General features: G+C 45.7%; 2 protein-coding genes across 5 annotated transcripts in view; one reads left to right on the plus strand and one right to left on the minus strand.

Moving 5' to 3' along the window:
- The window catches only part of LOC143767994 (uncharacterized), a 688384-nt gene that overhangs the window by 361843 nt on the left and 304822 nt on the right, over positions 1-21719 (minus strand). The window lies entirely within an intron of this gene.
- LOC143767998 (uncharacterized) overlaps positions 1-21719 on the plus strand; it is a 152845-nt gene that overhangs the window by 12607 nt on the left and 118519 nt on the right. The window contains exons 1-3 of one of the 3 annotated variants that reach the window (XM_077256611.1): positions 11477-11783; positions 11953-12052; positions 12137-12283. The exons of 1 other annotated variant lie outside the window; for it this stretch is intronic. In XM_077256611.1, the coding sequence (XP_077112726.1) occupies positions 12149-12283 (135 nt within the window). In that variant the 5' untranslated portion in view covers positions 11477-11783; positions 11953-12052; positions 12137-12148. Of the gene's footprint in view, positions 1-11476; positions 11784-11952; positions 12053-12136; positions 12284-21719 lie in introns of those variants that run through there. One more of the 3 variants, XM_077256612.1, reaches the window with a different exon arrangement.

The raw sequence follows: 21719 nt of genomic DNA on the forward strand, positions 1-21719 counted from the left end.
GGGGCACCAAACCCTCATGAGGACCACCAGGGCGATCCGGATGCGCCCTATGAAAGGCACGAACCAAATCAGAGGCATGAACATCAGAGGCAGTCACCCAAGAATTATCCTCCTGACCGTATCCCTTCCATTTAACCAAATATTGAAGTCTCCGTCTGGAAATGCGAGAGTCCAAAATCTTCTCCACAACATACTCCAATTCACCCTCCACCAGCACAGGAGCAGGAGGCTCAACAGAAGGAACAACCGGTACCTCGTACCTCCGCAACAACGACCGATGGAAGACATTATGAATGGTGAAAGATGCCGGTAGATCCAAACGAAAAGATACAGGATTAAGAAACTCCAAAATCTTATAAGGACCTATGAACCGAGGTTTAAACTTAGGAGAAGAGACCTTCATAGGGACAAAACGAGAAGACAACCACACCAAGTCCCCAACACGGAGATGATGACCCACAAGACGATGACGATTAGCAAACTGCTGAGTCTTCTCCTGAGACAACTTCAAATTGTCCACCACATGACTCCAAATCTGGTGCAGTCTATCCACCACAGTGTCCACTCCAGGACAATCCGAAGATTCCACCTGGCCAGATGAAAAACGAGGGTGAAACCCTGAATTGCAAAAGAAAGGAGAAACCAGAGTGGCAGAACTGGCCCGATTATTGAGGGCAAACTCTGCCAACGGCAAAAAGGCGACCCAATCATCCTGATCAGCAGACACAAAACACCTCAAATAAGTCTCCAAGGTCTGATTAGTTCGCTCCGTCTGGCCATTAGTCTGGGGATGGAACGCAGACGAAAAAGACAAATCAATGCCCATCCTGGCACAGAACGCTCGCCAGAACCTAGACACAAATTGAGATCCCCTGTCAGAAACGATGTTTTCCGGGATACCATGTAAACGAACCACATTCTGAAAAAATAAAGGCACCAACTCCGATGAAGAAGGCAATTTGGGCAAGGGTACCAAATGAACCATCTTAGAAAAACGGTCACACACCACCCAAATGACAGACATTTTCTGAGAAACCGGGAGATCCGAGATAAAGTCCATAGAGATGTGCGTCCACGGCCTCTTCGGAATAGGCAAGGACAACAACAATCCACTAGCCCGAGAACAGCAAGGCTTGGCCCGAGCACAAACATCACAAGACTGTACAAAGGTACGCACATCCCGAGACAGGGAAGGCCACCAGAAGGACCTGGCCACCAAATCTCTGGTACCAAAAATTCCAGGGTGGCCTGCCAACACAGAAGAATGAACCTCTGAGATGACTCTACTGGTCCACTCATCTGGAACAAACAATCTCCCAGGCGGACAACGATCAGGCCTATCAGTCTGAAACTCCTGCAAAGCACGTCGCAAGTCTGGGGAGACAGCAGACAAAATCACTCCATCCTTAAGGATACCCGTAGGCTCAGAATCACCAGAGGAGTCAGGCTCAAAACTCCTAGAAAGAGCATCCGCCTTCACATTTTTCGAGCCCGGCAAGTATGAAACCACAAAATTAAACCGGGAGAAAAACAAAGACCAGCGCGCCTGTCTAGGATTCAGACGCCTGGCAGACTCAAGGTAAATCAGATTCTTGTGATCAGTCAAGACCACCACCTGATGTCTAGCACCCTCAAGCCAATGACGCCACTCCTCAAATGCCCACTTCATAGCCAAGAGCTCCCGATTACCGACATCATAATTTCGCTCGGCGGGCGAAAACTTTCGAGAGAAGAATGCACATGGTCTCATCACTGAGCAATCGGGACCTTTCTGCAACAAAACCGCCCCTGCTCCAATCTCGGAAGCATCAACCTCAACCTGAAAAGGGAGCGAAACATCAGGCTGACGCAACACAGGGGCAGAAGAAAAGCGGCGCTTAAGTTCCCGAAAGGCCTCCACAGCCGCAGAGGACCAATTGGCAACATCAGCACCCTTCTTAGTCAAATCAGTCAAAGGTTTAGCCACACTTGAAAACCCAGTTATAAATCGACGATAGAAATTAGCAAAGCCCAAGAACTTCTAAAGACTCTTCAGAGAAGTAGGCTGCGTCCAATCACAAATAGCCCGAACCCTGACAGGATCCATCTCAACAGAAGGGGAAAAAATATACCCCAAAAAGGAGATCTTCTGAACCCCAAAAATGCATTTTGAACCCTTTACAAACAAAGAATTGGACCGCAAAACCTGAAAAACCTTCCTAACCTGTTGAACATGCGACTCCCAGTCATCCGAAAAAATCAAAATATCATCCAAATACACAATCATAAATTTATCCAGGTATTTACGGAAAATATCGTGCATAAAGGACTGAAAGACTGAAGGAGCATTAGAAAGACCAAAAGGCATTACCAAATACTCAAAATGGCCCTCGGGCGTATTAAATGCAGTTTTCCACTCATCTCCCTGCTTAATCCGCACCAAATTATACGCACCCCGAAGATCAACCTTAGAGAACCACTTTGCCCCTTTAATACGAGCAAATAAATCAGTCAATAGCGGCAAAGGATACTGATATTTGACTGTAATCTTATTCAACAGGCGATAATCAATACAGGGCCTCAGGGAGCCATCTTTTTTACCCACGAAAAAAAAACCTGCTCCTAAAGGGGATGAGGATGGACGGATATGTCCCTTTTCCAAGGACTCCTTAATATACTCCCGCATAGCAGCATGCTCAGGCACAGACAGATTGAACAAACGACCCTTAGGGAACTTGCTGCCAGGAATCAATTCTATAGCGCAATCACAATCCCGGTGAGGAGGAAGAGAACCAAGTTTAGGCTCCTCAAAAACATCACAAAAATCAGACAAAAATTCCGGAATTTCAGAGGTAGTAGATGAAGCAATGGAAACTAAAGGTACTTCCCCATGAGCCCCCTGACATCCCCAGCTTAACACAGACATTGTTTTCCAGTCAAGGACTGGATTATGAGTTTGCAACCATGGCAATCCAAGCACTAAGACATCATGCAAGTTATGCAGCACAAGAAAGCGAATCACCTCCCGATGGTCAGGAGTCATACACATAGTCACTTGTGTCCAGAATTGTGGTTTATTCCTAGCCAAAGGTGTGGAGTCGATACCCTTCAGAGGGATAGGAACTTCCAAAGGCTCTAGGCTAAACCCACAGCGTCTGGCAAAGGACCAATCCATAAGACTCAAGGAAGCGCCAGAATCCACATAGGCATCCACAGTGATAGATGATAATGAACAGATCAAAGTTACAGACAAAATAAACTTAGACTGTAAGGTGCCAATTGAAAAAGATTTATCAACCTTTTTTGTGCGTTTAGAGCATGCTGATATAACATGAGCAGAATCACCACAGTAGAAGCACAACCCATTTTTGCGCCTATAATTCTGCCGTTCACTTCTGGACAGAATTCTATCATATTGCCTAATCTCTGGTGCCTGCTCAGAAGACACCGCCAAATGGTGCACAGGTTTGCGCTCCCATAAACGCCGATCAATCTGAATAGCCATAGTCATGGATTCATTCAGACCTGTGGGCGTAGGAAACCCCACCATGACATCTTTAATGGCGTCAGAGAGACCTTCTCTGAATTTCGCCGCCAGGGCGCACTCATTCCACTGAGTAAGCACAGACCATTTTCGAAATTTTTGACAATATATTTCAGCTTCATCATGCCCTTGAGAGAGGGCTATCAAGGCCTTTTCAGCCTGAATCTCCAAATTAGGTTCCTCATAGAGCAACCCCAGTGCCAGAAAAAACACATCCACACTGAGCAACGCAGGATCCCCTGGTGCCAATGCAAATGCCCAATTCTGGGGGTCACCCCGCAACAAGGAAATAACAATTTTAACCTGCTGAGCGGGATCTCCAGCGGAGCGAGATCTTAGAGAAAGATACAATTTACAATTGTGCTTAAAATTCAAAAAACGAGATCTATCTCCAGAAAAGAACTCGGGTATAGGGATCCTGGGTTCAGACATAGGAGCATGTATAACATAGTCTTGGATATTTTGAACCCTAGAAACAAGAGTATTCAAGTTTGAAGCTAAACTCTGGATATCCATTTCCCAACAGCTGAGATCTGAGCCATTCAGGGTTAAGAGGAGAGAAAAAAAAACAAAACAAAAAAAACAGCAAATTGCAATTATGGCTAGACAGAACTTCTGAGTAAAAAAAAAAAAAAGTGTCAGAAACTTATTTTTTCTCTCTTTCTTCAGCCAATACTCTTAATACATTTTGGCCGGCAATACTGTCATGATTCCCAATGGCAGGGACTCAGGCAAAAAACGGACTAGCTCTTGGAAGATGGTATCTTAGGTAACCGCGATACTGAACCTAACACGCAACTAAAAGTAGCCAGGGGGTGTGCCTACGTTGTCTCTAGACACCTCGCGCCAGCCGGAGATCTAGCTACCCCTAATAGAGGAATACACAGACCTGACTTGCCTCCAGGGAAACCCCAAAAGTTATAGTAGCCCCCCACGTATAATAACGGTTAGGTAAGAGGAAAACACAAACGCAGTATGAATATAGATTCAGCAAAGTGAGGCCCTCTGACTAGATAGCGGAATATACAAAAGAGGACTTCGCGGTTACCTCAAAAACCCTAAGCAGCCATCCTGGAATTACCTTAGCTCCTTTGTCAACTCATGACACCGGAGTAGTAATTCCAGATCACAAGAGCTTCCAGCAGCACAAGAAATATAAATGCATGCTGGACAAACACAAAAAAAAGCCAAAGATTCAACTTAGCTGAGTTGCAGACTTGGAGCAGGTAGCAAGCAACAAGGTGCTCTGGTAAAATTGATTGCCGGCACTACAATGACTGAGAAGCCAGGCTAAATAGGAGACTCCCACTCTCCTAATGGAAACAGGTGCACTGGACCACAAGACACCAGTCAACCAGTACCACCAGTAACCACCAGAGGGAGCCCAAAAACAGAATTCACAACAGTTACCACCTCCCCAGAGCTTGTCTCAGGTTTTGTTTCTAACCACCAGGTCATTCCAGTGTGCACCTAACCACCAGGTCAGTTCGCTGTGCACCTAACCACCAGGTCATTACAGTGTGCACGTTATCACCAGGTCTTCACAGTGTGGACCTTACCACCAGGTCATAACAGCTCTCCAAACGCGACGTGGTGTCCCATCTCAATTCCAGTCAATTTTGCATTGAAAAATTTAAATGGCGCTCCTTCCCTTCCGAGCTATGCCATGCGCCCAAACGGTGGTTCCCCCCCACATATGGAGTATAAACGTACTCGGGACAAATTGGGCAACATTTTTTGGGGTCCAATTTCTCCTGTTACCCTTGGGAAAATACAAAACTGTGGGCTAAAAAATAATTTGTGTGGAAAAAAAATGATTTTCTATTTTCAGGGCTCTGCGTTATAAACTGTAGTGAAACACTTGGGGGTTCAAAGTTCTCACAACACATCTAGATAAGTTTCTTGGGGGGTCTAGTTTCCAAAATGGGGTCACTTGTGGAGGGTTTCTACTGTTTAGATACATCAGGGGCTCTGCAAATGCAGCGTGCCGCCTGCAGACTAATCCATCTAAGTCTGCATTCCAAACGGCGCTCCTTCCCTTCCAAGCTCTGCCATGCACCCAAACAGTGGTTGCCCCCCACATATGGGGTATCAGCATACTCAGGACAAATTGGACAACAAATTTTGGCATCCGATTTCTCCAGTTACCCTTGGGAAAATACAAAACTGGAGGCTAAAATATTATTTCGAAAAAAAAATGATTTTTTATTTTCACAGCTTTGCGTTATAAACTGTAGGGAAACACTTGGGGGGTTCTAGGTTCTTACAACACATCTAGATAATTTCCTTGGGGGGTCTAGTTTCCAATATGGGGTCGCTTGTGGGGGGTTTCTACTATTTAGGTACATCAGGGGCTCTGCAAAAGCAACGTGACGCCTTCAGACCAATCCATCTAAGTCTGCATTCCATACGGCGCGACTTCCCTTCCGAGCTCTGACATGCACCCAAACAGTGGTTCCCCCCACATATGGGGTATCAGCGTACTCGGGACAAATTGGACAACAACTTTTGGCATCCAATTTATCCTGTTACCCTTGGGAAAATGCAAAACTGGGGGCTAAAATAAATTTTGTGGAAAAAAAAAAAAGAATTTTTATTTTCACGGCTCTGCGTTATAAACTGTAGTGAAACACTTGGAGGTTCAAAGTTTTCACAACACATCTAGATAAGTTCCTTAGGGGGTCTTCTTTCCAAAATGGTGTCATTTGTGGGGGGTTTAAATGTTTAGACACATCAGGGGGTCTCCAAATGCGACATTGCGTCCCATCTCAATTCCAGTCAATTTTGCATTGAAAAGTCAAATGGCGCTCCTTCCCTTCCGAGTTCTGCCATGCGCCCAAACAATGGTTTACCCCCACATATGGGGAATCAGCGTACTCAGGACAAATTGCACACCAACTTTGGGGTCCAGTTTCTTCTGTTATTCTTGTGAAAATAAAAAATTGGGGGCGAAAAAATCATTTTTGTGAAAAAATATGATTTTTTATTTTTACGGCTCTACATTATAAACTTCTGTGAAGCACTTGGCGGGTCAAAGTGCTTAACACACATCTAGATAAGTTCCTTAGGGGGGTCTACTTTCCAAAATGTTGTCACATGTGGGGGGTTTCAATGTTTAGGCACATCAGGGGCTCTCCAAACGCGACATGGCATCCCATCTCAATTCCAGTCAATTTTGCATTGAAAAGTCAAATGGCACTCCTTCCTTTCTGAGCTCTGCCATGCGCCCAAACAGTGGTTTACCCCACATTTGGGGTATCAGCGTACTCAGAACAAATTGGACAACAACTTTTGGGGTCCAATTTCTCCTGTTACTCTTAGTAAAATAAAACAAATTGGAGCTGAAGTAAATTTTTTGTGAAAAAAAGTTAAATGTTCATTTTTTTTTTAAATATTCCAAAAATTACTGTGAAACACCTGAAGGGTTAATAAACTTCTTGAATGTGGTTTCGAGTACCTTGAGATGTGCAGTTTTTAGAATGGTGTCACACTTGAGTATTTTCTATCATATAGACCCCTCAAAGTGACTTCAAATGTGATGTGGTCCCTAAAAAAAAAAATGGTGTTGTAAAAATGAGAAATTGTCAACTTTTAACCCTTATGACTCCCTAAAAAAAAAAATTTGGTTCAGAAATTGTGCTGATGTAAAGTAGACATGTGGGAAATGTTACTTATTAAGTATTTTGCGTGAGATATCTCTGTGATTTAAGGGCATAAAAATTCAAAGTTGGAAAATTGCAAACTTTTTTTAATTTTCGCCAAATTTCCATTTTTTCACAAATAAACGTAGGTAATATCAAAGAAAGTTTAAAACTATCATGAAGTACAATATGTCACGAGAAAACATTGTCAGAATCATCAGGATCCGTTGAAGCATTCCAGAGTTATAACCTCATAAAGGGAGGAGTGCTCAGAATTGTAAAAATTGTCCAGTCATTAATGTGCAAACCACCCTTGGGGGTAAAGAGGTTAAGGTTATATATAGTGGCACTGATCAGGGCTAGAGATATAAAGATTATATATTCCGGACGTCCATCGAGGGATCTATAACTCCCTAAAATCGCTAGAAGCTAAACCCAATGAGTGCAAAGAGCGAGTTTCTCTGTAAGCAGGTCATGTAACTACACCGTGTTTGCATTTAAAAGAATCGCCTTGCCCCGACGTAGTGCACCTCCTGATCATTGTGTCTTTCATATACGAAGTTCATACAGCAAGCTAGGCATAAAAATGGGTGCCATAACTCTAAGAAAAGGGGAGGATTTAGCCTCTAAATGAGGTCACCACAGGGGGAGTGCCTTGGTTTTAGGCTAGGAAATAAGTGAGTGAAGCAGCAGTCTTCACAGGTCTTTGTCTGGGGTATAACTGACAGACAGTGGTGTGATGCATCTGGATATATGCTCGTTCATCCCCCACAGCACATGGTCAGCCATGAAATGATATGACATAACGAAATGTAAGTGTTTTTTCAACTTGAATCCGATTTTATTTGTAATTGTATTGTACATACAATAATTGTCTTTATAATATCTTTTTATACTTCTGTAAACACTGCCTACCTTTTTTTGGAGTAAAATATAAAATTACTAGATTGTCTCTCCTTGTCCTATAATGAACTGTCACGTCCTCTGAGGTAAATTATGCTACTAATCTGGGTGGCTCCGGACCTGTTACTACAGAGCTGGTGGCAGCGGAGTTGTCCTCTGCGTTTGGGAGGCTTTTTAGTGACCGGCGGTGTTGATAATTATTGTTCCTGCCTCAGTGGGAGTAGTTATATCGTCCTCACTGCAGTGTGCCCATTAGCCAGCACAAAGTAATGCAGCCTTTCTGGCAACTAATTATCTTAGGTGCAGTACCGTGACTGACCTGAGGGTAAGGGGGTGCCAGAGAGCTGCCAGTTACAAGCCAGAAGTGGGATATAAATAAATCCCCTTCAGAAAGAACCAGGGGCAACCAAACAACCCCGGTTCATGACAAATTGGTGTGAGTGGTGGGGATGATAAAGGTATCCTCCTTGGGAATAGTAACATATTGGTAGCAGCATGGTGGGACAATAGAGCATTAATGATCTGGTTTGAGCAATCATTCCTCTCACTAAAAACTTGCACAGTTCTTCTGAGGACTTGGCGCAAGAAAGTTTTGGAGAACAAGCTCAGTGTTTACTAGTCCTGAGACAATAGTGTGTATTTGCGATTACCCCATACTCTTCTCTTCGTTTTTCTATCCTATCATTTATTTGGCAATGATGGCCGCAAAAGGAGAAGACTGGCACACCTGCAGAAGAAGGACACTTTTTTTGAATATGCACGTACAACGGCATGGACCCCCATGGCAAAACCAAGGCCCAAATGGTCACGGAACTGATGCAATTTGAAGTGGACCAAGCCGGTCCTCAGAGCCCAGTGGACTCAGAAGCCAGCACCAGCACAGATGGTGCTGCTGCCGAGGTCTAACTGCTGAATGCCGGCCCTACTTGCAACCAGGGGAGCGGGGACCTCTGCCTGCAGCTGACTCTGCATCAATGCTCCGCAGATGACACAGAGAGAGGTCTGTAGCTGGTCCTGCACTTCCAGGAGGCGGAGAGAGCCGAGCAGCAAGTGGTGCGGGAGCACCAGCTGTAGATAGCCCAACTCCAGGGGTCGAGGTCGTCCCAGTCCAGCGGTGAGCCCAACAGCGCTCAGACCCCTAAACCCCAGCCAGAGCACTTTCCTGTGATAGAAAAGCACGGGGACTTCGATACTTTTCTGCGGGCCTTTGAGAGAGCCTGACATCAGTATCGGCTGCCGGATAACCAATGGGCCTGATACCTGACCCCAGGGCTAAAAGACAAAGCTCTGGAAGCGTTTGCTTCTCTCTCGCCAGACCAAGATGAAGACTATGAGGCCATCAAGCATGCCCTGATAAAAAAGTACCAGCTAACTCCTGAGGGTTACCGTAAAAAGTTCCGGAACCTCCAACGTGGCCCACACAACAGTCATAGCAATGTGGTGCATGGACTCAGGACCCACTTTAACCAGTGGATCAAAGGACTGTCAGTGACCACCTTCAAGCAGCTGGGAGACCTGATGATCAAACACCAATTTCTACATCTGTGCCCAGCTGAGGTGCAACAGTTCGTGATGGACCGAGAGCCCAAAGACGCACATAAAAGCAGCGCAGATTGCCGATGCCTATGAGGCCAACCGTAAATTGGAAGTGCGGAAGCCAGTCACCGCCAGCTGGAGAGGGGGTAAGCCTGCAACCAACGCCAGTACCCCTGCCAGCCAACTCACCAGAGGCCCTGTCCCTGTTGTCAACAGCATCAGACCTACCACCGACCTTCGCCAGTGTTTTTCCTGCAAGCGGACTGGTCATATCAGCGCCCACTGTCCAGAGAAGCAGAAAAAAACCCCAGCCAAGGCCCCAGGGCCTAATGCAGCAGTTCTTTTGGTGGGTGGGGTGGTTTGGAGGGTGTGTGACAACGTGCAGCACGTCACCGTGGGGGGCCATGTCGCTACAGGCCTCAAGGACACTGGGGCTGAACGAACCCTCATCCAACGTGAACTGGCGGCCCCTGAAGAGATTATTCCAGGAAAAACCCTGTCACCAGGATTGGGGGCATCAGATGTCCCCTGCCAATGGCCCGGGTGTATATAGATTGGGGTGCCAGGAGCAGGGTGAAGGAAGTGGGGCTGTCCGATAACTTGCCCACTGATGCTTATTGGGGACTGATTTGGGGCGGATGGTTGCATATTATGTCCCTGACTCCCTTCCCCAAACTAATGCTGATAATAGCGATGGGAAATTGCATGTGTTACCTGACAATGCTTTACCGATTAATGATGAACCTGATAATCATTTTTATAAAAATGCCGAGGGTAATACTGATGATGCTGATGATGAAAATATGCATGAATACCTGTTACCCATTTATGTCCTAAGGATGATGTGTTCACAGGTGCCAGAGTGCTCAGCCACGTCACTCTGCGGGGTGGGATGGCTGAGGAACCCCTAACAGGAGCAAGCGATGGTGTTCAGGGAAATGGGGAGATGCATGGGAACGGTGAGGAAGGTGATGCCGTGCAGCTGACCAGTGACACAGAGGAAGGTACCTTCCCCATATGTAGCACTGTTCCTGGGATGTTGGGGGTGGATGGGGAGGTAATGCCCATAACAGCACCGGCTGATGGGTCTGTGGAAATCCCTGGGGAGACAGCCTACGTAGCTGCTGTCACCCACAGTCAGAGTGCCCGGAACGCAGATAACGTTCTGCCTTCTGGACCTTCCTCAGTCACAGGGGTGACTGAACCAGAGATGGACCCAGACCAGGTCCCAGAGGGTTCCCGTGGGGAAGGGACCCTGACTAGTGATGAGCTAACATGCTCGCCACTACTCAGTACTCGCCCGAGTATCACTATGCTCCGTGTACTCGGCGAGCACAGAGTATTTCCAGGATTATTTGGCGGGAGCTCGGGTCTCCGCCCTGCAATTCTGGCGCTCTTCAGCCATGCACTGTAATGCCGCAGCCATCTTTGTTGTGGTATTACAGTGATTGGCTGGCCGCACAGCGTCATCAGGTATATAAGTGACCTGGCGCCGCCCTGCTCGCCGCATTCTGCTCCGGACTTATCGAGTGTAGGGAGAGCTGCTGCTGAGATAGGGTCAGATTCGTCCTTTTAATAGTTAGTGTAGGCCTGCAACTGTTCAGTCCACAACTCCTCAGAAACCAACAGTCCTTTTTAGGGCTAATTCGGGGATCCCGAGATTTCAGCGCTAGGTAAGCAGGGCACAGCATATCCACATCAGTGCAAGGCCTACAGCACTGTATGTGTGTCCATTGCTCCCACTGCATCCCTCCCAAAGCTCCATAAGGCTATGTGCAAACGTTGCAGATTTTCCTGCGGATTTTTCTGCACTAAATCAGTAAGTCTTGGCAGAAAACACAGGTGTGGTTTTTCTGCGGTTTTTGTGCGGTTTTGATGCGGTTTTTAATGCGGTTTTCCCTGTAGATTGTCTGCATTTTTCATACCAAAATAAAGCTTTGAAACTTGACAAAACAAAGTGAGAAGAAAATAAAAAAATGATGTCATTTCCTTGTCCAACCCCTTCTTCTTCCATCCTCCATTTTGGTAGACACACACCACAATGAGCGGACATACTTTCCACTGTGACAGCGCTCAGCAGAGTGTAGCCAAGATGTCATGCTGCAGATACAGCTCCGCAGGCCACACCGGATTGTAATGCTGGGGTTTAGCCACAAATCCTGAATTATCATAGACAGCAGGTAAGCTAAAGTGAATGTCTTGTATTTTTTTTTTTTTTTTTGTATATAGCGCTAACATATTCCCCTGTGCTTTACGGACATCTTAAAAATTTTTTTTACAGTGTTGTGTTTAAACTATATATATAAATATATATACACATATATATATATTTTTTTTTATTTTATTTAGAGGCAGCAGCAGCAGAGAAGGCGTGCGCAAAAAAGACTCTGGGTGTAGCCCAACGCACATAGAAGGGCGACTTTTATGTCCTTTACAACGATTTGAGGAGGTACATGTAAAGACAAATTTAAGTTTTTTTCAAAAAATGTTATATGTTATTTAACCTTTTTTTGTTTTCTTTTAAAATTTTCAGATATGGCGAAAAATGTATATCCTTCTGCCGTCTCTCCATTCCGGCTTCCGACAGACTGCTGACCATACTGTCATCCCATCTGACACTGCAAGACACATTGATGAGGAAGGCCATCTCTGCTCAAGAAAGGCTGCTCATCACCTTGCCGTAAGTAACAAATTATTTATTTGTATGTCATTATTAGGTCTTTTTCACACATCAGTGTGTCCGGTATGTGTGATGAAAGATTTCACATGTCCCGGAGACACTGGCAAACTTAGACCCACTCATCTATGCACATGTCAGCGCGTTTTCAGCGGCCGTGCGTCTGTGGGCAAAACATGCTGACGTGCCAGAGTTTTACCATTTGCACATTCCCAAAACACATTGATGTCCTCTGTGTGACACGCATTGCACTGGTGAGGAAGCGCTGTTCCCTGGCGGCTGGTGATGAAGATGCTGTCATCATTCTCCCCTGCTGTGCATGATTTCTGAGGCATCAGGGAAGAATGGGATTTGTCTTCATCACCTGCCGCCGCTAACTGCACTTACTGTAGTGCTTTTATCCCTGATAGCCATCCATGTGGGAATAATTCAGCACATGGGCGGCACACGGTTGCCTCAGGTGTGCCGCACACACACAGAAACATGGACGTGGATATCTCTGGTACAGTGTTTTACGTTACCTGAAATATCATGTGTAAAAGACGCCAGGAAACTGTAACCCATATGACCGGTGGCTTGAGGCTTTTTACAGGGACTCTATCATGCCCTGGCCTCTCATGGGTGCCATCTTGCCTCCTGGGTATGGGGCGGATCAGTAACGTGAAATTAGCTCTCCTGCCGGTCTCTGGAGCAAGGTATAAAGGACTGTTGCTCCCTCGGTCTTCCAGCTACTGGGATCCTGCGCCTCAGAAGGAAGCAGCCTGTGCAGGGCAGAACTCCTTCTGGTGTCCACTCCTTTGCTATGACTTCTTTCTCACCCTCTCTACAATACAATTATCCTTAGTGTCTGTTCTTAGGAACTGCCGCACTTAGGGCAGGCTCAGCTCCGTGACCTTCTGTCTAGGCCTCTGACAGGCTTCCACCCCTGTCAGGGACCAACTACCTGAGCGGAGCTCAGACAGCAACTGCCTAACTTCCTCTCCAGGCCACCAGTTTTTCCTAATTGTGAAGAGTAGGGTTGAGCGAAACGGGTCGATCATTTTCAAAAGTCGCCGACTTTTGGCTAAGTCGGCGTCTCATGAAACCCGATCCGACCCCTGTGCTTGTCGGCCATGCGGTACGCGACTTTCGCGCCAAAGTCGCGTTTCAATGACGCGAAAAGCGCCATTTCTCAGCCAATGAAGGTGAACGCAGAGTGTGGGCAGCGTGATGACATAGATCCTGGTCCCCACCATCTTAGAGAAGGGCATTGCAGTGATTGGCTTGCTGTCTGCGGCGTCACAGGGGCTATAAAGGGGCGTTCCCGCCGACCGCCATCTTACTGCTGCTGATCTGAGCTTAGGGACAGGTTGCTGCCGCTTCGTCAGAAGCAGGGAGAGCGTTAGGCAGGGTCCACTAACCACCAAACCGCTTGTGCTGCAGCGATTTCCACTGTCCAACACCACCTTCGGTGTGCAGGGACTGTGGAAGCTATTTTTTTTTTTTTTCCCCTCAGCGCTGTAGCTCATTGGGCTGCCCTAGAAGGCTCCGTGATAGCTGTATTGCTGTGTGTACGCCACTGTGGAAACCAACTGCTTTTTTCAAAGCACATATCCTCTTGTTCCTTCCTTTCTGCACAGCTATCTTTTTTGTTTGTCCACACTTTTTATTTAATTTGTGCATCAGTCCACTCCTATTGCTGCCTGCCATACCTGGCTTAGATTACTGCAGGGAGATAGTAATTGTAGGACAGTCCCTGTTTTTTTTTTGTTTTTTTTGTGGGAGATTAAGATTGGCATTTCTGCTACAGTGCCATCCCTGTGTGTGCCATCTCTCACTGAGTGGGCCATAGAAAGCCTATTTATTTTTTCCGTGATTTGTGTTCTAAATTCTACCTCAACACAAAAACACTACATCAATCAGTGGGAGAAAAATATTGGCCTCAGTCAGGGCTTGTGTGCCACTGCTGTGTGTGCTATCTCTCATTCAGTGGGCTATAGAAAGCCTATTTTTTTTTTTTTTTTTTTAATATTATTTGGTTTCTAAAGTCTCCCTGAAAAAAAAAAAAAAAACATAAAAAAACAGTGGGAGAGTAATATTGCCCTTTCAGCTTGTGTGCCAGTCTTGACTCCTGGGTGTGCCACCTCTCTCCCTCTCATTCAGTGGGCCATAGAAAGCCTATTTATTTTTTTAAAAAAATATTATTGGGTTTCTAAAGTCTCCCTTAAAAAACAAAAAATACATAAAAAAACAGTGGGAGAGTAATATTGCCCTTTCAGCTTGTGTGCCAGGCTTGACTCCTGGGTGTGCCACCTCTCTCCCTCTCATTCAGTGGGCCATAGAAAGCCTATTTATTTTTTTAAAAAAATATTATTGGGTTTCTAAAGTCTCCCTTAAAAAACAAAAAATACATAAAAAAACAGTGGGAGAGTAATATTGCCCTTTCAGCTTGTGTGCCAGGCTTGACTCCTGGGTGTGCCACCTCTCTCCCTCTCATTCAGTGGGCCATAGAAAGCCTATTTATTTTTTTTAAAAAATATTATTGGGTTTCTAAAGTCTCCCTTAAAAAACAAAAAATACATAAAAAAACAGTGGGAGAGTAATATTGCCCTTTCAGCTTGTGTGCCAGTCTTGACTCCTGGGTGTGCCACCTCTCTCTCATTCAGTGGGCCATAGAAAGCATTTTTTTTTTTTTCCTTGATTTGTGTTCTAAAATCTACCTCAACACAAAAACACTACATCAATCAGTGGGAGAAAAATATTGGCCTCAGTCAGGGCTTGTGTGCCACTGCTGTGTGTGCTATCTCTCATTCAGTGGGCTATAGAAAGCCTATTTATTTATTTATTTTTTTTCTTATTATTTGGTTTCTAAAGTCTCCCTGAAAAAAAAAAAAAATAAATAAAAAAAACAGTGGGAGAGTAATATTGCCCTTTCAGCTTGTGTGCCAGTCTTGACTCCTGGGTGTGCCACCTCTCTCCCTCTCATTCAGTGGGCCATAGAAAGCCTATTTATTTATTTTTTTAAATATTATTGGGTTTCTAAAGTCTCCCTTAAAAAACAAAAAATACATAAAAAAACAGTGGGAGAGTAATATTGCCCTTTCAGCTTGTGTGCCAGTCTTGACTCCTGGGTGTGCCACCTCTCTCTCATTCAGTGGGCCATAGAAAGCATTTTTTTTTTTTTCCTTGATTTGTGTTCTAAAATCTACCTCAACACAAAAACACTACATCAATCAGTGGGAGAAAAATATTGGCCTCAGTCAGGGCTTGTGTGCCACTGCTGTGTGTGCTATCTCTCATTCAGTGGGCTATAGAAAGCCTATTTATTTATTTATTTTTTTTCTTATTATTTGGTTTCTAAAGTCTCCCTGAAAAAAAAAAAAAATAAATAAAAAAACAGTGGGAGAGTAATATTGCCCTTTCAGCTTGTGTGCCAGTCTTGACTCCTGGGTGTGCCACCTCTCTCTCATTCAGTGGGCCATAGAAAGCATTTTTTTTTTTTCCTTGATTTGTGTTCTAAAATCTACCTCAACACAAAAACACTACATCAATCAGTGGGAGAAAAATATTGGCCTCAGTCAGGGCTTGTGTGCCACTGCTGTGTGTGCTATCTCTCATTCAGTGGGCTATAGAAAGCCTATTTATTTATTTATTTTTTTTTCTTATTATTTGGTTTCTAAAGTCTCCCTGAAAAAAAAAAAAAATAAATAAAAAAACAGTGGGAGAGTAATATTGCCCTTTCAGCTTGTGTGCCAGTCTTGACTCCTGGGTGTGCCACCTCTCTCCCTCTCATTCAGTGGGCCATAGAAAGCCTATTTATTTTTTTTTTTAAATATTATTGGGTTTCTAAAGTCTCCCTTAAAAAACCAAAAATACATAAAAAAACAGTGGGAGAGTAATATTGCCCTTTCAGCTTGTGTGCCAGTCTTGACTCCTGGGTGTGCCACCTCTCTCTCATTCAGTGGGCCATAGAAAGCATTTTTTTTTTTTTCCTTGATTTGTGTTCTAAAATCTACCTCAACACAAAAACACTACATCAATCAGTGGGAGAAAAATATTGGCCTCAGTCAGGGCTTGTGTGCCACTGCTGTGTGTGCTATCTCTCATTCAGTGGGCTATAGAAAGCCTATTTATTTATTTATTTTTTTTCTTATTATTTGGTTTCTAAAGTCTCCCTGAAAAAAAAAAATAATAAATAAAAAAACAGTGGGAGAGTAATATTGCCCTTTCAGCTTGTGTGCCAGTCTTGACTCCTGGGTGTGCCACCTCTCTCTCTCATTCAGTGGGCTATAGAAAGCCTATTTTTTTTTTTATTTTTTTTTTTATATTATTTGGTTTCTAAAGTCTCCCTGAAATAAAAAAAAAAACTTAAAAAAACAGTGGGAGAGTAATATTGCCCTTTCAGCTTGTGCGCCAGTCTTGACTCCTGGGTGTGCCACCTCTCTCTCTCTAATTGTGGGCCATAGAAAGCCTTTTTTTTTTTTTTTTTTTCTTTAATATTATTTGGTTTCTAAAGTCTCCCTGAGAAAAAAAAATAAATAAATTAGGTGGGAGATTAATATTGACATTAGTGCTTGAGTGACAGTCCTGCGTGTGTGTCATCTCTGTGATTTTGTGCCACAGAAAACAGAGTGTGTAACATTGTGCCTGATTTTCCTTGTGGTCTCACCAACCTGTTAAGGGATATTGAAATCATACTGAAGTTATAGCTCACCGTGTAAGTTGTTTGACAGCAACAAATAAAGTTACTTTGGTTAAGATTTTAAAACAATGAGGAAGTCTGGTGCAAGAGGTCGTCGTGGGCGTTCATTGTCAGCTGGTAATGATGGTAGTGGTAGTGGAGCATCAGGTGGTCGTGGGGATAAAAATATTCCACCTAAGTCTGGAGCTGTGGAGCCAGTTTCGTCGTCAGGCTACACAAGGCCTCGAACGCTCTCTTTTCTGGGAGTAGGAAAACCGCTTTTAAAGGCGGAGCAGCAACAGCAAGTTTTGGCTTACATTGCAGACTCAGCCTCTAGCTCTTTTGCCTCCTCTTCCGAAACTGGTAAATGTAAAAGCAGCGCGTCGCTTGTGGATGTTCACGGTCAGGGACAAGTCGCTTCCTTGTCCTCCTCAGCAAAAACTACAACAAGAGAGAAGGATGCAGCAGGCGACACAACGGGTCACTCCATGGAGCTCTTTACACATACCGTCCCTGGCTTAGAAAGTGAAACATTTAACAGGCCATGCCCATTACAAGTATATTCTGACATGGAGTGCACTGATGCACAGCCACAGCCAGAGTACTATGCTGCTCCTTTGACTCAGACCACCACATTGCCCTCTCAGGGTACAGATCCACAATCAGACCCTGATGAGACTATGTTGCCCCGCCACGAGCGCTATACCACCGACCGACACAGTGACACAGACGAAGTTGCACACGAGCTCGAAGAGGAGGTAATAGATGACCCAGTTATTGACCCCGATTGGCAGCCATTGGGGGAACAGGGTGCAGGCGGCAGTAGTTCAGAAGCGGAGGTGGAGGAGGGGCCGCAGCAGGCATCAACATCGCAACAGGTTCCATCTGCCGGGCCCGTATCTGGCCCAAAACGCGTGTCAAAGCCAAAACCTGTTGGAGCACAGCGTTGCCATCCGGTTAAAGCTCAGTCTGCAATCCCTGAAAAGGGATCCGAGTCTAGGAAGAGTGCAGTCTGGCATTTTTTTAAACAACATCCAACTGATCAGCGCAAAGTCATCTGTCAAAAATGTTCAACTAGCTTAAGCAGAGGTCAGAATCTGAAAAGTCTAAATACTAGTTGCATGCATAGACACTTAACCACCATGCATTTTCAAGCCTGGACTAACTACCAAACGTCCCTCAAGGTTGTAGCACCCTCGGCCAATGAAGCTAGTCAGCAACGCAACATCCCTTCCGTCACTGTAAGGCCACCATTTTCCGCACCACCGGCAGTATCTGTGCAGGTTTCTTTGCCAGCCAAAAGCAGTCAGGGTCAGGGAATCACCAGTTTTGTAGGAGGAAATATTGCATCTAGGGCACCGGCGGAAACAATACCGTCTCCAACCGTCTCTCAGTCTGCCATGTACACCGGCACACCCGAAAGTTCCACGATCTCCAGCTCTCCAGTCCAGCTCACCCTACATGAGACTCTGGTTAGAAAAAGGAAGTACTTATCCTCGCATCCGCGTACACAGTGTTTTAACGCCCACATAGCTAGACTAATCTCGTTAGAGATGATGCCCTACCGGTTAGTTGAAAGCGAAGCTTTCAAAGCCCTGATGGAGTACGCTGAACCACGATACGAGCTACCCAGTCGACACTTTTTTTCCAGAAAAGCCATCCCAGCCCTGCACCAGCATGTTAAACAGTGCATCGTCCATGCACTCAGGCAATCTGTGAGTACAAAGGTGCACCTGACTACAGATGCATGGACCAGTAGGCATGGCCAGGGACGTTATGTGTCCATCACGGCACACTGGGTGAATGTGGTGGATGCAGGGTCCACAGGCGACATCAATTTAGGGACAGTTGTGCCTAGCCCACGGTCTAGGAAACAGTTGGCTGTAGGCGTTCGCACCCCCTCCTCCTCCTCGTCCTCCTGCAGAAGCTACAGCTCTTCCACAGAACGCAGTCTGCCAACCACTCCATCGGCAGATGACACTGTTGCACACCAGTTGTCCCATTATGGGCCAGCTACTGCCAAGCGTCAGCAGGCTGTATTGGCTATGAAGTGCTTGGGCGACAACAGACACACCGCGGAAGTTCTGTCCGAGTTCTTGCAACAAGAAACGCAGTCGTGGCTGGGCACAGTAGATCTTGAGGCAGGCAACGTAGTGAGTGATAACGGAAGGAATTTCATGGCTGCCATCTCCCTTTCCCAACTGAAACACATTCCTTGCCTGGCTCACACCTTAAACCTGGTGGTGCAGTGCTTATTGAAAACTTATCCTGGGTTCTCCGACCTGCTCCTCAAAGTGCGTGCACTTTGCTCACATATCCGACGTTCGCCTGTACACGCCAGCCGTATGCAGACCTATCAGCGGTCTTTGAACCTTCCCCAGCATCGCCTAATCATAGACGTTGCAACAAGGTGGAACTCAACACTGCACATGCTTCAGAGACTGTGCGAACAGAGGCGTGCTGTTATTTATTTGTGGGAGGATACACGGGCAGGCAGTAGGATGGCAGACATGGAGTTGTCAGGTGTGCAGTGGTCTAAGATACAAGACATGTGTCAAGTCCTTCAGTGTTTTGAGGAATGCACACGGCTGGTTAGTGCAGACAACGCCGTAATAAGCATGAGCATCCCCCTAATGCGTCTGCTGATGCAAAGTTTGACGCACATAAAGGAGCAGGCGTCTGCACCAGAGGAAGAGGAAAGCCTTGATGACAGTCAGCCATTGTCTGGTCAGGGCAGTGTACAGGACGAGGTAGCGGGCGAAGAGGAGGTGGAGGACGAGGAGGATGATGGGGATGAGTATATTTTTAATGCCGAACCTTTCCCGGGGGCACAGGAAATTGGTTGCGTGTCACGGCCGGGTTCTGGTTTTTTGAGGGACACAAGTGACGTAGATTTGCCTGCAACTGCCCCTCAACCAATCACAACCGGAGATTTGACAACTGGAACTTTGGCCCACATGGCGGATTATGCCTTACGTATCCTAAAAAGGGACACACGCATTACGAAAATGATGAACGATGACGATTACTGGTTGGCCTGCCTCCTTGATCCACGCTATAAAGGCAAATTGCAAAATATTATGCCACATGAGAACTTGGAACTAATATTAGCAACCAAACAATCAACTCTTGTTGACCGTTTGCTTCAGGCATTCCCAGCACACAGCGCACGTGATCGTTCTCACACGAGCTCCAGGGGGCAGCAGACTAGGAGTGTTAGGGGTGCACACATCAGAAGTGGCGTTGGACAGAGGGGTTTTCTGACCAGGTTGTGGAGTGATTTTGCTATGACCGCAGACAGGACAGGTACTGCTGCATCAATTGAAAGTGACAGGAGACAACATTTGTCCAGTATGGTTACTAACTATTTTTCATCCCTTATCGATGTTCTCCCTCAACCGTCATTCCCATTTGATTACTGGGCCTCCAAATTAGACACCTGGCCAGAATTGGCAGAATATGCATTGCAGGAGCTTGCTTGCCCGGCAGCAAGTGTCCTATCAGAAAGAGTATTCAGTGCTGCAGGTTCAATATTAACCGAAAAAAGGACTCGTCTGGCTACCCAAAATGTTGACGATCTAACATTCATTAAAATGAACCACAACTGGATTTCGAAATCTTTTGCCCCACCTTGCCCGGCCGACACCTAGCTTTCCTATGAAAGGCTCTTGCCTGTGAATTACTTTTCTAATGTCTAATTTGCTGCAGCTGATTGTACAGCATACGACATGTTTACACCTCCCTAAATGGCCAAACTCCCCACACGGGGCCGTGGTATCGCGACTTGGCGCAAGCACCCGTGAGACTGCTGTTTGTCTGAAGAGGTGGGTGTGCTCGCTTTTGGTTGACGGCATTGCTACTGGGTCCCTCATAGTACAATGTAGTGTCTCTGGCGGTGGTGGTGCGCACCCAACGTCAGACACACCGTTGTAACATGAGGGGCCCTGGGGCGGTCCCGCCGGCCTCTAGAGAGTTCCCCCCTACCCCAGCTCAAAATGTGCTCTACCACATGCAAAATTATGTCGCACAGCTCCACCAATCTTTAGTCTATTCGCTGACATCATTCAATGTCTGGCACTGACAATACAAATTTGTAGACATCTATGATGCAACTTAAAGTAGTCTGTGTCTGTGTCCTATATTGGCACCATTAAATAGTTACTGCCAAAATACTATGTCAGAAACTCAGCAGATGAGCCCACCCCTGTACCTAAGTATGCCACCTTTTTTTTTGTTTTGGTTGTTTTGCGAGACATTAACATCTATTTATATTTTGGGAGTACTGGGACAGACACTCCTTGCACTACTCCTCCACTCACCACCAAGCTGCCCGTGTATCCATGTAACCGCTGTAAAACTGCCATGAGCCTATTGTTTGTTATTTTAGGCCTTTGAAGCCTGTCTGCGGTCCCTCCTTCCACTAGTCCTCCACTGACCAGACCACTGCTGCCCGTGTACCCCTGGAACCAATTATAAAGTGCCTACAGCCAGCCCATTTTTTTATGTTAGGCCTTTGAAGCCTGTCTGCGGTCCCTACTTTAAATACTCCTCCACTGACCACCAAGCTGCCTGCCCGTGTATCCATGTAACCGCTGTAAAACTGCCATGAGCCTATTGTTTGTTATGTTAGGCCTTTGATAGCCTGTCTGCGGTCCCTACTTTAAATACTCCTCCACTCACCACCAAGCTGCCTGCCCGTCTATCCATGTAACCGCTGTAAAACTGCCATGAGCCTATTGTTTGTTATGTTAGGCCTTTGATAGCCTGTCTGCGGTCCTT

Source organism: Ranitomeya variabilis, chromosome 4 (genome assembly GCF_051348905.1).
Source record: "Ranitomeya variabilis isolate aRanVar5 chromosome 4, aRanVar5.hap1, whole genome shotgun sequence".
Classification (NCBI taxonomy): Eukaryota; Metazoa; Chordata; class Amphibia; order Anura; family Dendrobatidae; genus Ranitomeya; species Ranitomeya variabilis.